At 31.6% G+C, this 14,800-nt stretch overlaps 2 protein-coding genes across 2 annotated transcripts; both read left to right on the forward strand.

The window, feature by feature from the left end:
* The first annotated feature begins 1,277 nt into the window (after positions 1 to 1,277).
* LOC115995447 (pentatricopeptide repeat-containing protein At5g66500, mitochondrial) lies at positions 1,278 to 3,885 on the forward strand. Its single transcript, XM_031120019.1, has one exon. It carries the CDS (start codon positions 1,353 to 1,355, stop codon positions 3,003 to 3,005), a length of 1,653 nt encoding a protein of 550 aa, XP_030975879.1. The 5' UTR covers positions 1,278 to 1,352; the 3' UTR covers positions 3,006 to 3,885.
* Positions 3,886 to 8,910: 5,025 nt separating this feature from the next.
* LOC115995500 lies at positions 8,911 to 9,546 on the forward strand. The gene has a single exon (XM_031120086.1). The coding sequence runs from the start codon at positions 9,011 to 9,013 to the stop codon at positions 9,365 to 9,367; it is 357 nt and encodes a 118-aa protein (XP_030975946.1). The 5' UTR covers positions 8,911 to 9,010; the 3' UTR covers positions 9,368 to 9,546.
* Positions 9,547 to 14,800: the final 5,254 nt, after the last annotated feature.

Genomic DNA, 14,800 nt, shown 5'->3' on the forward strand with positions numbered 1-14,800 from the left:
TTTTCAATCACCATAGGTTGTAGCCTAGTGGGGGAAGATCTTTGAACAAATTCTTGAGGGTAAACACATGAAGTCAATTTGACTAAAGCATATGTTTAGTTGCGGTGAAAATAGAAAATTTCAGTGATCATGTTTTCTATTGTTTGGTTAACGATGGAAAACATGGAGGAAAATAGTGGGGTTTAGGTGTTTTTCACGTAGACCTACCAAATTGTTTTCTTTCCCAATTGAGGAGAAAACTTGAGTGAAAATGGGTAGTTAAGTCAAAATGACTTAATTGACGCTTCAAACCATTTTTTCCCCTACTCCAACCTATTTTTAATAAATTAACACAAATTATATTTTTCATCTCTCATTTTTCTTCTCAACCAAATAACGAAAATTTAAATTTATTTTTCTACATTTCACTTTTCCTTCCTCCCAACTAAACTTTCATAATAAAAAACTAAAATCCTTTCTATTCTCTTATCACATTGAATTTATTGTAAAATTATTGTGAAAATGTTGTGAATGTAGCATTATTCTTATTATTATTGAATCCAATTTTCTGTAATTCTCAAGTCAAGGTGTTCAATATTTTTATTAGAGTGATCACAATAAATTAATTTAAAATGTAATTTTTTACAAATTAAGGTAGTCCTATGATCATCTTGCTTGCATTTAGAGCCACCAACGTGTACAATATATTTTTACTATTCCAACTTTTTAACTTTCATCTTTTATTTTTTTATTTTATTCAACAGGATATTTAAAGTTGGAAAACTGTGTAGTCAAAAAAACTTGCACCCAACGCAACCAGGCATAATTTGCGGCTTGTGATGAACATTTATTGGAACAGATGTCAGTCATTTATGGATAGGAAACACCCAAACGAATACTGAATTTGTAATACAGTACCATGCTATACTTTATCCTGTGGGTTCCTCTGTTAGACTATTAACATAGTTTTTCTACCGCTGTACAGCTAAGCTATATATCTCCTCCTTTCTCTTATTATTGTGTTTTGGTTGTGCACTTTAGTTGAGTCCATTTGTTAGAGATTTACAGCATACCTTTATAAACATTTTGAATCATGACACTGAATTTTCACAATATCTTATGAAACTATTTAACAGATATCCTTATAGCAATGGTTAATAAATTATTTTAGAAATATTTTGACACAATTTTTAATTTTTTTTGATACAAATATCACTTCTATAAAAAAAATATAAAAATTCATTAAAAATTTAATTATTTTTTATTCCTTATAAAAAATTTCTAAAAATATTTTCTAAATCAGTGTATATAACTTTTCTCATATTTTATCACTAACCTTTGATATCAGATCACAACAAACCATAGCTCTAGTGATGTCCGCCCCTTACAATTCCTTACGTTCACTTACCGTCCCCGCCAAAAGCATAATAACCGTTATTTCAAAAAACTTACATACCCACAATCTGTTCGACGAATTGCCCCACCGAGACCTCTACTCTCTTAACGCCCTTCTAGTCTCATACATTCGCAATGACAATGCTCCTGCCGCATGGACTCTCTTCCGTGACATGCACTGCACACGCTCCGACCTCAATGCATACACTTTTACTCCGGTGTTGGGCGCGTGCTCAGCGTTGTCATCGGCCATTGAACGTGGCAAGCTAGTACATGGGCTTATGATCAAAACGGGTACGGACATGGGAACCGTGACAAAAACTGCACTCATGGATATATACTCCAAAAATGGGTACTTGGGTGAGTCGGTTAAGGTTTTTGATGAGATGGAATCCAGGGACATTGTGACTTGGAATGCTTTGCTTTCCAGCTTTTTACGCGTGCAGGGTCTTGCCAAGGAAGCGCTTGGAGTTTTTGAAGCAATGAGGAAGGAGGGAGTGGAGTTTAGTGAGTTTACTTTGTGTTCTGTGCTTAAAGCTTGTACCTTGTTGAAGGCCTTTCGTCAAGGTAAGCAGGTTCATGGGTTGGTGGTTGTGATGGGCCGTGATTTAGTGGTATTGGGTACTGCTTTGATTGATTTTTACTCTGCTGTTGGGTGCATAGAGGAAGGTATTAAAGTGTTTAACAGTTTGGATCGTAGAAGGGATGATGTGATGCGCAATTCTTTGATTTCTGGGTGTGTTAGGAATCAAAAATATGAAGAGGCATTCTCAATTATGTGTATGATGAGTCCCAATGTTGTTGCACTTACTAGTGCTCTTGCAGGTTGTTCTGAGAATTCCGATTTGTGGATTGGAAAGCAGATACACTGTGTTGCGTTACGTCAAGGGTTCACATTCGACACCCAGTTATTCAATGTTTTATTGGACATGTACGCGAAATGTGGGAAACTGTTTGAAGCTCGGTCATTGTTTGATGGAATTTGCAATAAAGATGTGGTTTCCTGGACAAGCATGATTGATGCATATGGAGGCCATGGACATGGGCTTGAAGCTCTTGAGCTGTTCAAGAAGATGGGGGATGAAGTTAGTGGGGTCTTGCCAAATTCTGTTACATTTCTTGCTCTTTTATCAGCTTGTGGGCATTCAGGACTGGTGGAGCAAGGCCAAGAATGTTTTAATTTAATGAGGGTGAAGTATGGTCTGAATCCAGGACCAGAGCATTATGCCTGCTTCATCAATATCTTAGGCCGGGCAGGTCTGCTAGATGAAGTATGGTGTTTATATAATGATATGATTAAGCATGGTACTACGCCTACTGCAGCCGTATGGGCAGCACTATTGAATGCTTGCAGTCATAACTTGGATGTAACAAGGGGCGAATTTGCTGCAAACCATCTATTGCAATTAGAGCCAAATAAGCCAGGGAATTATGTACTTATATCAAACTTTTATGCAACCGTTGGAAGGTGGGATTCTGTAGATGAGTTGAGAAGCATTATGAGCACAAAAGGACTGGTCAAGGAAGCTGGGAGTAGCTGGATCACTGTAACACGCTGCCAGGAGAATGCTGTCATGCATGGTTTGAAAATCAAAGAGTCTAGAAAAGGAGAACATTTCATGTATGGTTGATCAAGTTAGGCATTTGTTCCATATCAATCTTGTAGAAATTTTTTGTAGTGGCCAAGCAAGGTAAGATTACTCTTATTTGCCTAACCTTAACATTCTTTTTTGTAAAGTCAACTTGTCACCAACTCATCAGTATCTGTTCTTCTGCTCATCAATCAGCGGGAACACCAATTATCTGCTTCTCTTTCAAAAACTTTGGTGTGATTATCAGGGCTTAAGAATTTCTTGTACTCACAATAACTAATTTGTTTAGAGGTATGGACAGATGCATTTGGCTTACTCATCCTCTTTTAAATAATGAAGATGTTAGGGGATTAGCCAGAGTCTACAAATTAAGCTTACATATATACATTGCTTCAGAAATAAATTTCCTGCTTGATGTACATAGGCCAGCAACATGCGGAAGTATGTCTATTTCAGTTGCAAATATCAACTATTACTATAATTCAGATCAAATGTCCTAAAATCTCCACAATTCCAAGTTTTCCCTTTCATATGTTGGATGTCTGTGTTAGATTTTATACCTTAAACATAAATGGATGGGCAAGAGAAGCAGTTACATGAATAAATGGGGTGCTTCTGGAGATGTAAATTTAGGAGGTGAGATTCTATGAAAAATAAATTGTGGAATTTGAGTTGTGGATTGGTTCAATCACACTTAAATGAGTTTTATTTTATTTTAATTTGGTGGAACTATTTAGTTTTGATTATTTTAGTTCAGGTATTTGAGAAAGGATATGATAATCATGGACTTAGAAAATTACTTCAACTTTGACGCTTTTAGGAAAGTGCAAAAATTTTCAGATAGGAGATAGTAACAATTTTTTATTCATGTTGTTCCCTTTTTCCTATTGTAAACAAGGTGTCATTGTTTTTGGTTTAGGATGAGTTTGTTTCAAGTTTGGAAATATAAATCTCTTTATTATTGTTTCAGTAGTTCAGGTAATTTTTTTTCAAACATAAGAAGCAATAGATGTAAATTTATACATATTCCTTGATGAGCCTAATCTTTATTTATAATATATAAGAAAAAATTTGTGGATGAGCCCACCTCTACATTTGCTTAATGCAAGTAACCAGATTGTTGGTTTCTGCATCCTTCCCTTGAGTATCCCTTTGAAATAAATACTTTTAGCCAAAAAATATTAGGTTGATCACGCTGAGCTAGGTCACTTTGGTGGAAGTAACTAATGATGGCTCTCTCTTATTGTTTTCATCCCAGATTTATCTTTTTAGTAATTTGTTGATTGCTCCTTTAGCTCAGGTCAATTGGTTTCAATTCCTATTTGCATTCTTACACTCTTCTTTCTTGCCTTTTCTTGTTTATCTTCCTTCCAAGTGCTACACTGCTCTAAGACCTCCAGTGCCACAGAAGACAAACCACTTCTCAATGAGCCACAAGCTCTATCAATGCTCTGTCATTGATATTGTGGGTGCTGGTGTGCTAGGTCTCCCCTTCTCCTTAAAACAAACCAACTGGATCATGAGCCTCGTTCCATGGTTGCTCTTACCCGCCATGGCATGATGCTCTTGGACTACGCTTGCCACACAAGCTTGAATCTGCTTAATGCATAATGGATTCTCCATGATTGTCTCTTTTGGATATTTGAGTTTCACAGTTTGTGGCCCATCGGGAGAAAGAATTTGTTTCTTCAGTACCTGTGGTTGTTTGCCTTGTACATGTTCACAATATTTTGTCAGTGGGATTTCTACATACCATATATGATGGTTAAACTTAAATGTATTTGTAGCATTTTCTCTGTGGAATTTCTTGCCCCATGTATTAATATACTGTATAAATTAGTATGACATGTCACTGTTGCAAATTTGAGACGATCTTATTCTTCACTTTTTTTCAAAAATATATATAATATCCTTGTTTAAACAGATTAAATTTTTGAATTTTCTCCCATGTTCTTTAAAAAAAAATAATAATTAAATAACAATTTTATTTCAATAATAACTGTACTTTAGATATTGATTTGGCATATCTATCTATTATGTGGTTTGAATGTTTTTCTATATATGCATCAGTGCATGTCTTCTGCAACGCATAAATTTGGTTCTTCAATTAGGTTTGTGGTTATCATTTATATAAATATTGGTTGTACATGCATTGAATAAACAATTCACAAGTTATATAATACTTAGATGAAAAAAGTTTGGGATGAAACTTCCACATTATTCATTTTTTTTTGGGCTTGTCCTTCATATGCTGAGTATTAGTCATTAACCCAATTGATATGTTGTATACTTTTGAACTGTATTCATCCAACCAAAAAATTTAATAGTGTTAGATCTCTTGTTTGACAGGATTCTATGGCGTCAGAATTGGGTGGTTGGAAGCTTAATTTTGGAGAGTAATGGAAACAAATAAGAATTAGTATAACAAAAGATAACATAAAAGGTTATTACAGTTTGACTTGCAGTTTTTGTTTTTGTTTTTGTTTTTGTTTTTGTTGTTGTTGTTGGTTTTTTTTTTTTTTTTTTTTTTTTTTTTTTAATTATTTTGTTTTTAATGATACCATGCATAAATACTACATGATCAAATTTTGGGAGAGTTTTCTCTCTGACCTCTAGTTTATAAAATTAGTAACAATAAAGATTCTTAGACATGTACTAGAAAGATGCAATGGGATGATGAGGAAGAGATCAAGGCCTGAGAACTCTAGTGAAAAAAAGGGTAGAGGAATTAGAATGAAAGGTGTCAATTATTCTTCTTTTTTAATTTTTGAATCCTTACTAGGTTAATAGCTCACAAGAAAGGGAGAAAAATCAAGAGGAAAGGAACTTTGAACTATTGGGCTTATCACTTCTACCAATTTTTTTGTTATTAAAAAAAAAAGATCATATATCGGGCTTTTATTCTCTTATATCCGATTTTTTACGTACGTTTTTTTTTTTTTTTTTTTTTTAAATTTTTTATATCCACTTTCATGTGTGAAAATATAACCATTAAATCAAAATTTAGATATTGTTGTGAAATAGTAAATATAAAGTATGGAATGATAATTTTGCCTTTGATTCTTTGAACTAAGCCAATCAAGGAGGGACGAGTTTGTTTATATATTTCTACACGAACTTTACAAGATCTGTTTGATAATGACCTTTTTTGAGGATAATGAAGCAACTTCTCAGCCCAAATATATATATATATATATATATATATATATATGTATATATTTATTTATTTATTTTGATAAAGAACGTGCGATATATTTATTTTGATAAAGAAAAACGTGTGATATAAAAGGAGGTTAGACGTGATTATTCATTCCTGACATTTGAGTGATGTATTCGTCTTTTGATGTAGTAGCCTTGACGTTGGTCAAAGAAACAACAAAGTCAAGTCGAACCTAGAATTCTTGGGTCAAGTCTAGGCAGCTCATATTTTTGAAGAGATGACTAGAAAATAGTAAGAGCATTTTCATTGGCAATTGTAAATAGTATATAGTGGGAAAATTTAGTATAAAGGCACAAAAAGAGCTCAGCTTGTAAAATTTTACAATTGCGAATTTTTTTACAATTAGGCTATAATGCCATCTTACATTATTTTAATGAGATAGTTGTATTGGAATATATTATATTATTTTAGTGGGTAATATATATTATTTTAATGAGTATAATAGGAAAATAAAAGTTGGAATGTTGGTTATGTTGTAAAATAGTATGGTATAATTGATAAAGTAGCTTTTTACGATGGTAAAATAGAATAAGATGGAAGTTGCAGATACGAATGTTCAGGAATGTAATGACTAAGAACTAGTAAAAAATGTAAGGTTTGTAATAATGATGAAAAGGAATAATAACGATTTGGGGAAGAAATAAAGGAGAAATGTCAAATTATGGGGTTGTTTTAGGGTTGTGAACAATAACAAGTGAAAAGTATGTTGGTTATTTATGGGATATCCAAGCTTATTTGTTGGATGGGTAGTTTAACAATTATAAAATTTTGGATTTTAGGGTTTTAGATGTGACAAATTAGCGTTTGTTTGCTAGGTTTTGAGTTGCTCAAAATTTAAGAATATATAGAAAGAATAAATAATAGACTTCTAGATATCACACTTAGGAGAAAGTTGAAATACACCACTCTCAAATTCATAATCTAAAAATTTGGCTTGTTAAATTTGTGTTTTCCAAACTTGTTTTTTTTAGTTGTTTTGAGAAATTGTTCTCAAAATCAGTTTTAGTGTTTGCTAACCCCAAAATCTGTTTGGCACTCGTTTTTTCATCTAGTTGTTTTTGGTTCCCTTTCCTTTATTTCATTCTCCTCCCTCCGCCCATCGAAAAAAAATCCACCATAACAACAATCTACAAAATTCCACAACAAAATCCAAGAAGACCCGTTGCCCCTTGGTGTTCACCACCGTGACTAACACCCAAGCAAATTGCAAGCCCTACTCCCCGTTTTGCTGATGTGACAAATTATTAGCGGTAGATAAAAGAGTGACGTTAGTGGTGGGTACAAATATAATTGTCAGTATCGTACAATACATATAGTATTATGTGTAAAAAATTTTGTATCGTAAATGTGTATCGTAAATACTTATGAATTGTACCATACAGTGTGCGTATTGTAAAATCATACGTATCATACAATACATGGACATACGCTTTAAAATGAGTTATTTTGTTAAAATTTGTATTTTTATTTGAATCTTACAGGTTGTTAGACTTGTTTTTTGCACAAAATTATTAGGTTACTTAATTTAACCTAATAAAATAACATGTCCATAAGTGTTTTTTTTCCTACAAAATTTGGACTATACATTTAAACTTCACTTTCATATTTACAAATTTCTTTAATATACTATGAATAAGGTATGAACAATATAATTATTTTTTATTTTTGTCATTTTGTTATAAGTTCATGAAACTAGAATGTCAAGAAGATTTTTTTTTTTTTTTAATTATTAAAAAAAAAGTGATAGTAAATGTTGATAACAATAAAGAAAGTTTTTAATGAAGATATAATTAAGTTTGAAAAATGATGAACATGATGACAACATTGACTTAGATGGAGTTGATTAGGCAAGATGATAAATATAATAAAAAAATTATTATTTTGAGTCATTTGTAATGTATTATCACTTTTGAGTTTAATCAATTTTAATGTGTATATTATAAATGCATGCATGCATGCTAGTTTGATTTATTTAGTTAGCTGTTAAATATTATTATATAAGCGATGAATATATTAGTCATTAATTGAATATATTCAAAATTCATAATAAATATACTCTTTATATATGTATATCTATAATTTTTTATAAATTTTATTAAGTATTTGTGAATCTTATGGTACACAATACAAAAAAATTAAATATTGATTCTCAATATGATTCACCTTTTGACAACTATAAGTCTAGATAATAACCTGTAAAAACTTGTCAATTAACTGTTGTGAAAAAATGTTATACTTTTTTTATATCTATAGCGATGCTCATGTTTTTTAAAGCATTTTTAAGAGTGTAGCTAAACACCGGAAAAGAAAACAATTTCACCTGAAAACTTTTTCATAAGAAAACAAACGTCATTTTCTCATAAGAAATGGTGAAAGGTAAAGGCAGGTTCAAAACATAATTAAGGAGGTTGAGAATTGAGACTTTTGAATGTAAATCAAGATCAGTGAACCCAACTTTCAAGAATCACGACATTTATTGAGTACAAAAATCCTGTATCTACTATCTACCTGGTTAATTATTTGATTGTGAGGCTGCTACCTACCTTTCATGTAACAATGAGCACAGCCATGAGATCATGTAATATTGGACGGTTAGGATGTTGCACACTAGCACCTCTTAGTTGACATTTCTTTCATGGTGGTTGGGATTACTGGAAAAAGTCAACAAAAACACACTGCAATTAACAATTACCTACCACCTATGACCTACCAATTTGTTCAGCATATTAGATACAAGGCATGCATATATATGCCCACTCTTACTTTTCTCATCCACTGCTAAGTTTTAAGCTATTTTTTCCTAGCAAATTTTCCTGGTAAAGCCATGTTTAGAGCCTTGAGTACATGTGGAAGCCACCGGAGATATGAACGATTAGGCGATGAGCCTACCGCTGGTTTGTTGTTGGAGGCGAAGTTAAAGAGGGTTACAAGCTTGCCAGCTAAAATGTTTGGTTCATCAACCAAGTGTACACCAGAATTGACATTTCCAGACAAGTCTCAAGTGAAGCAAGCAAAAAAGGTTACCAAGAGCCATCCACTCTTTAGTCTTTTTGATAGTACTCGTCGTCGTCGTAAGAAGAAAACTACGGCCAGGCCAGAATTCGCAAGGTATCTTGAGTATGTGAAGGAGGGAGGGCTCTGGGATATGAATTCCAATAAGCCTGTAATCTATTACACATGAAAAAAAAAATGTACAACAACAAAAATTTGAGGTCGGTTATAGATTTTCAGTAGAATAGTCACTGTGGACTATATGTATTCTTTTCTGTCATTCAAATTATTTGCTTGTGTAATATTTCATCTGTATAGGCAAAGCAAAAATCTGGCTGATACATAATATGGCCATATTTCTTTTGTTAATTTGATGTTTTTTGATCTCATAAACATTTCAAGGAACTGGATAATGAATAACTATATGTGTAAAAGGGCTGAAGCTGAATCATTCAAGAGGACAAGATAAAATTCATATATACCATAAAGAAAAACATCAAATATTAGTTGTACAAGGATTCTCCATAGATTTAATTTAGTTCCATAGCCAAAATTAAATCTTATGAAAGTTAATTTATTTTAAACATGACCAAGTCTTTATAGTATGCTTTTGATAATAAATTAATAACAGGACAAGAATTCATGTAGTATGTCAAACAACAATTCAAGATTATTTTGAGTAATTCTTTTGACAAAATGGACTATACTTGAAATGGAGAAGATTTTTTTCGGCTGCAAATGATACCTTCAGAAATATTCCAAAATTGAGAATCAAAATTCTTTTCCCAATACAGAATCTTCGTCACCTGGCTTTCAATGAAAATGGTATACGCTATTCCGCAATTTTGGACCACTTGTATCAAGCTGTTAATACTTGATGCTTGAAAGATGTTGATTGGAACTACAAGTACGTGGTTATGTTTTCTGATCATACACAGGAAAACCAAAGTTTATCTACATATATTTCTTCAAGAAAACGATATTGTAATAGGGACAGTACGTGCAGTTTTGCTATTATGATTTGAAAATTTGCCTTTTGTCCTGTTTTAAAAACGAAAGGCCAAACCTCAATCTTTCTTTCCACATTATCATTTTAAAAATAAAAAACTATTCTTTCAAAAGTTTTTGATATACACTTTGTACCTATAATATCCACATATTCATATTATGATCACATTTTTAAAAAATATCCATATTTAATAAATGGTGATACATGATGTGTGTTAGAGATATATTAAACATATTAGCCTAATGTAATTGGTCCACATTAAAGACAAGTCTCCTACCTGTACTATAAGTTTAGGGTTTAATATTTTATATACCCATCTTATATTCATTGTAACTCATGAATTTTAATATACTTTTTTATAATAAAGATCTGGGGATCTAGGCTGATAAAGCTAAATCTCGTAACTCTTGTATTCCTTATTTTAAACTTCTGCTTTCACATATATTCTAATATATTCAACATAATATATCAATGCTAATATTTAATAATGTGTACGAAAAACATATGATAAAGAGTGTGACACCAGGGGCAGTATTACATTGGACTGCCCTTAGTGTCACACTTTTTTTTTTTAACTCTTCTATATTACATAAAACTAAGGACCATGAACTCTTGTATTCCTTATTTTAAACTTCTGCTTTCACATATATTCTAATATATTCAACATAATATATCAATGCTAATATTTAATAATGTGTACGAAAAACATATGATAAAGAGTGTGACACCAGGGGCAGTATTACATTGGACTGCCCTTAGTGTGGCCCCTGCACCTCCTCTCATTAAGTGATCTTTTCAAGCTTGCTTTGCAAACTTGAAGTCATACCATCTAGTCATTTTTCAATCTATTCATTTTTCAATCTATTGACTTAGTTTGACCATAACTTTTTAGTATTGATACTTTCAATGAAGATGTTAATTCATTTTTGAATCTTTGGTATACATGACTATAGAAAATTAGAGAACTTTTTTATAATCAATATATAGAAGTTAGAAATATGTAAAACTCTCATACAAGATAATTTTGAAAACATGTAACTTTTGCAAACAACATATATATGATTTATGACTTAGATTGGAGTAAAAGTTCTAAATTTTTTTATAAACTAATGTACAAATGAGTATACATACACAGGGACGGAACTACTCAAGGGCTGAGGGTGGCCATGCGCGCCCCCCCCCCCCCCCCCAAAAAAAACCTTAAAAAAAAAAATACTAGTACGTATATTAATAAAAGGAATTTTAATTCTGACTCTTAAATTTATATACTTGGCCCCCCCTCCCCAAAAAATTTATAAACTGACCTAAGAAATCCAACAAATAAATAACAAGAAAAATCTTTAAAAAAAAAATGCACATATCCAGATAATAAGAAAATCTTTACCCAATTTCTCCCTCTCACTTGAGAGCTCTATGCCCCTCTCAAATTACTCCACCCTCATATCCATAGAGACAACTCTCATTAGTTAGACCTTGAAAATATTAAGATGTACCAATTGACTTGCAAAACTCTTGATTATAAAATCCTATTATTAAATTTTTTTTCAAAAGGAAAAATAAAAATAATAATTAGTAAATTAATGCCAATAATGCAATTTAAAATATCAAAGTATATATGTGTATATATAGGGATGGAACCAGGATTCAAACTTAGGGGGAGCTGAAGTTCCTTTTAGAAAAATGATCCAGTTTCTTTGAGAAATCACAAGGCCACACGGGCTTTGAACTTTTCGCTTGACGATGCACCTTCACGGACTTTCATACGTGATGAGCAAATTATTGAAGCTTCTAGTGAAAAATGAGAAACGTCTAGAATTGCAATAAGAAAGAAATTCTATACGTGTATATAAAATTTTATTTATTTTACTTACTATTTAATTTGATACACTCCAACAAGATCATAGGGTTGATTCACGGTTTGTTGACAGAATCATCAAAAGTTTTCCATTTCTCCACGTAAAGAAGATTCAATACTCGTTGCAAACTTGCAATTGACATGCTTTGCTAATCCTAGTTTGCATAAGTTTTAATCGAGGGAGATTGTGATTTGTGAATAATTACGTTTTTGCAAGTGGTAGTGAAACTGAAATAACACCTCTGGAAATTAGAGAATGAACCAGTGAACCATACATACAATCAGAAAATTAAGAAAATTCTTTTAAAAACTTTTAGAAAAAAAAACTGAAATTTTGACCTTTTTGAAAAATAATTCACTGTTATGTATATCTAAATCTATATATCTATTTTGACTAGTGTTTTACAAGTTCATAATTCTAAAATACTAAGGGTCCATTTGGATACCGTTTACTTTGCTGAAAACTGAAAACACTGTAACAAAATAATTTTTAAATGTGTGAATAGTGCCGTGGGACATATTTTTAATGAAAGTTTTGTTAAAAAAAGAGGATTATGGGTCCCGTGAATAGTGCACGGTAGCCACTGGAAAGCACTAAAGGCGCTTCTTAATGAAAAAAAAAAATGTGAAACGCAGACGCAATGCGTTTCAGCAGTATCCAAACAGATACTAAATACTCAAAACATTAAGAAACACAACATTTTGGTTAAAGCTCCATGTTATAAATGCTCTACAATTAAAACTCTACTTCCTATGGTAATTATTAGTACGCATTTATGGTACTCTGGAGTATTCAATAATTTTCCACTTCCTACAGCAAATACCAAATTAAAGCCAACTTTAAAGCTATCTTAATTTAATGTTTAATTAAAATTTTAAGGAAGTTTAAGGAAATTGGTTTATGAAAGTATATCATTTTAACAAGTTGTGGACACTTGATAATGAAAGGACAAAGAGTTTGTTTCATGTACGGAACAACAAAGACAAGGATCATGGTTATACGTTAATAATACTATATGTAAATGTTTGTTTAAGATATAGGAATATGAGAATCAAAATCACTTTTTCTTGTAGCAATTTCCTCACCTCAGATATGGAATCATCGTCATCATCTAGCTTTCAATATAAATGGCAATATAAATGGAAGAAGGAATATTTAGGTCGCTTGTCCCAAGTTTAATAATTCGTTTCCACCAAGATATTACCCCTTTTGCTTTTCCCCACCAAGTTATCTTCTTTTTGGGTGAAAAACTATTATCCCTTCTGCTTTATCTATAGTTTGTACTTCTTCCCCAAGCCAAGTTATCGTGTTTTTGGGTTAAATTCTTCCCCAAGTTATGCCCATTCACATTTTGGATAGGTTTACTTTTTACCTGCATGAAAAAAAAATGACAATTAAGATAAGATGCCATGTTTTGGACATTGTCACTATGTCATACAAATTTTTTTTTCATAGCCTTATATTAAAAATAATTTTGACAACTTTTTTTAAAAGAAGTTATTAACTCAATAAGTCATAATTAGTGAACATTTCGTTCATATGGATCCATCATAATAGCTAACGTTAAGAATTTTTAAAAGAATTATGAAAAATTGTATGCCATTGTATATATTAAATATTTATATATAATATTACTAAATAAAAGGTCGCGCCTTTTTTTTTTTTTTGGGTGAGAAAAAGCATTTTACTTAATGCACAAAAGAACTCTCATTTTTAGCGGGTCTAAGAGAGGTAATTGGTAAATAATTATACCCGTCCTATTTTTTGAGAGTTTAGTTCTAAGACTTGAACTTGTATCTTGTCCATTTTAATGGAAAGTACTTGTCATTGCACCAAAACTCAAACTCAGTGTGTGTTTGACAAAAATTATTTTTACCAACTTATTTTACTATTTAACTTATTTTTGCTACTATTCATAGGTTCCTCTGCACTTTTTAGTATTATTTATTTCAGCTAATTTTTACTTTTATTTACAGTACTTTTAGTAAAAAGTTTTCAATTTTAGTAAAATAAGCGAATTTCAAACAGATTCTAAATATAATAATACTAAATAAAAGGTTGAATAAGAGATCTTGAGAAACAAAATCACACACAATTTTAATTATACTTTGTTTAAAGAATGACAAACATAATATAACAAAAATTTGTTTAGTTGTAAATTAATTTGGTCTAATAGAAGGGTAAGTTCTAATTGGTAGTATTTTATATTATTATTATAATAAGGTTGATAAAAGAAATTTCAATTTTCAAACTCACCTCAAACTTTGGAATTTGAGTCTCAAAGAAGGATCCTTGCCGAAGGTTCTCAACATTGGCCGGGTGTGCAGGATTTTGTAAGCATATAAATAAAATAACTAGCTATTGTCTTCGACAATGACCACACAATCTTTCAATTCTCTATTTTTTAAGCAACTACACCGAAGCTTCGTTTAAGTGTGAACCTGCCTAAAGAGGTAGTTGATACGACCATTCACAACGTACACCAAAGGGCCCAAAGATGAGCTAATTAGCTAACACAAACAATTTTATAGACAATTGAAAACTTCTTCCTTTTTCAATAACCCATCTATAGGTCAACTTAACTGTTATTCTACACGTTGATGACTGTCCACAAATTAAATTACAACAAATATTTGATTGAAACTTGGAGTAAAATAGCAATGCTACATTGCTACTGCATATACAAAAGTTTCACAATTTTTTATTACAACAGTTGAGTTAACAAGAAGTTTTTATCTAAACTCATTACTGATGTCAT

The sequence above is a fragment of the Quercus lobata genome, chromosome 6 (assembly GCF_001633185.2).
Source record: "Quercus lobata isolate SW786 chromosome 6, ValleyOak3.0 Primary Assembly, whole genome shotgun sequence".
Taxonomy (NCBI): domain Eukaryota; kingdom Viridiplantae; phylum Streptophyta; class Magnoliopsida; order Fagales; family Fagaceae; genus Quercus; species Quercus lobata.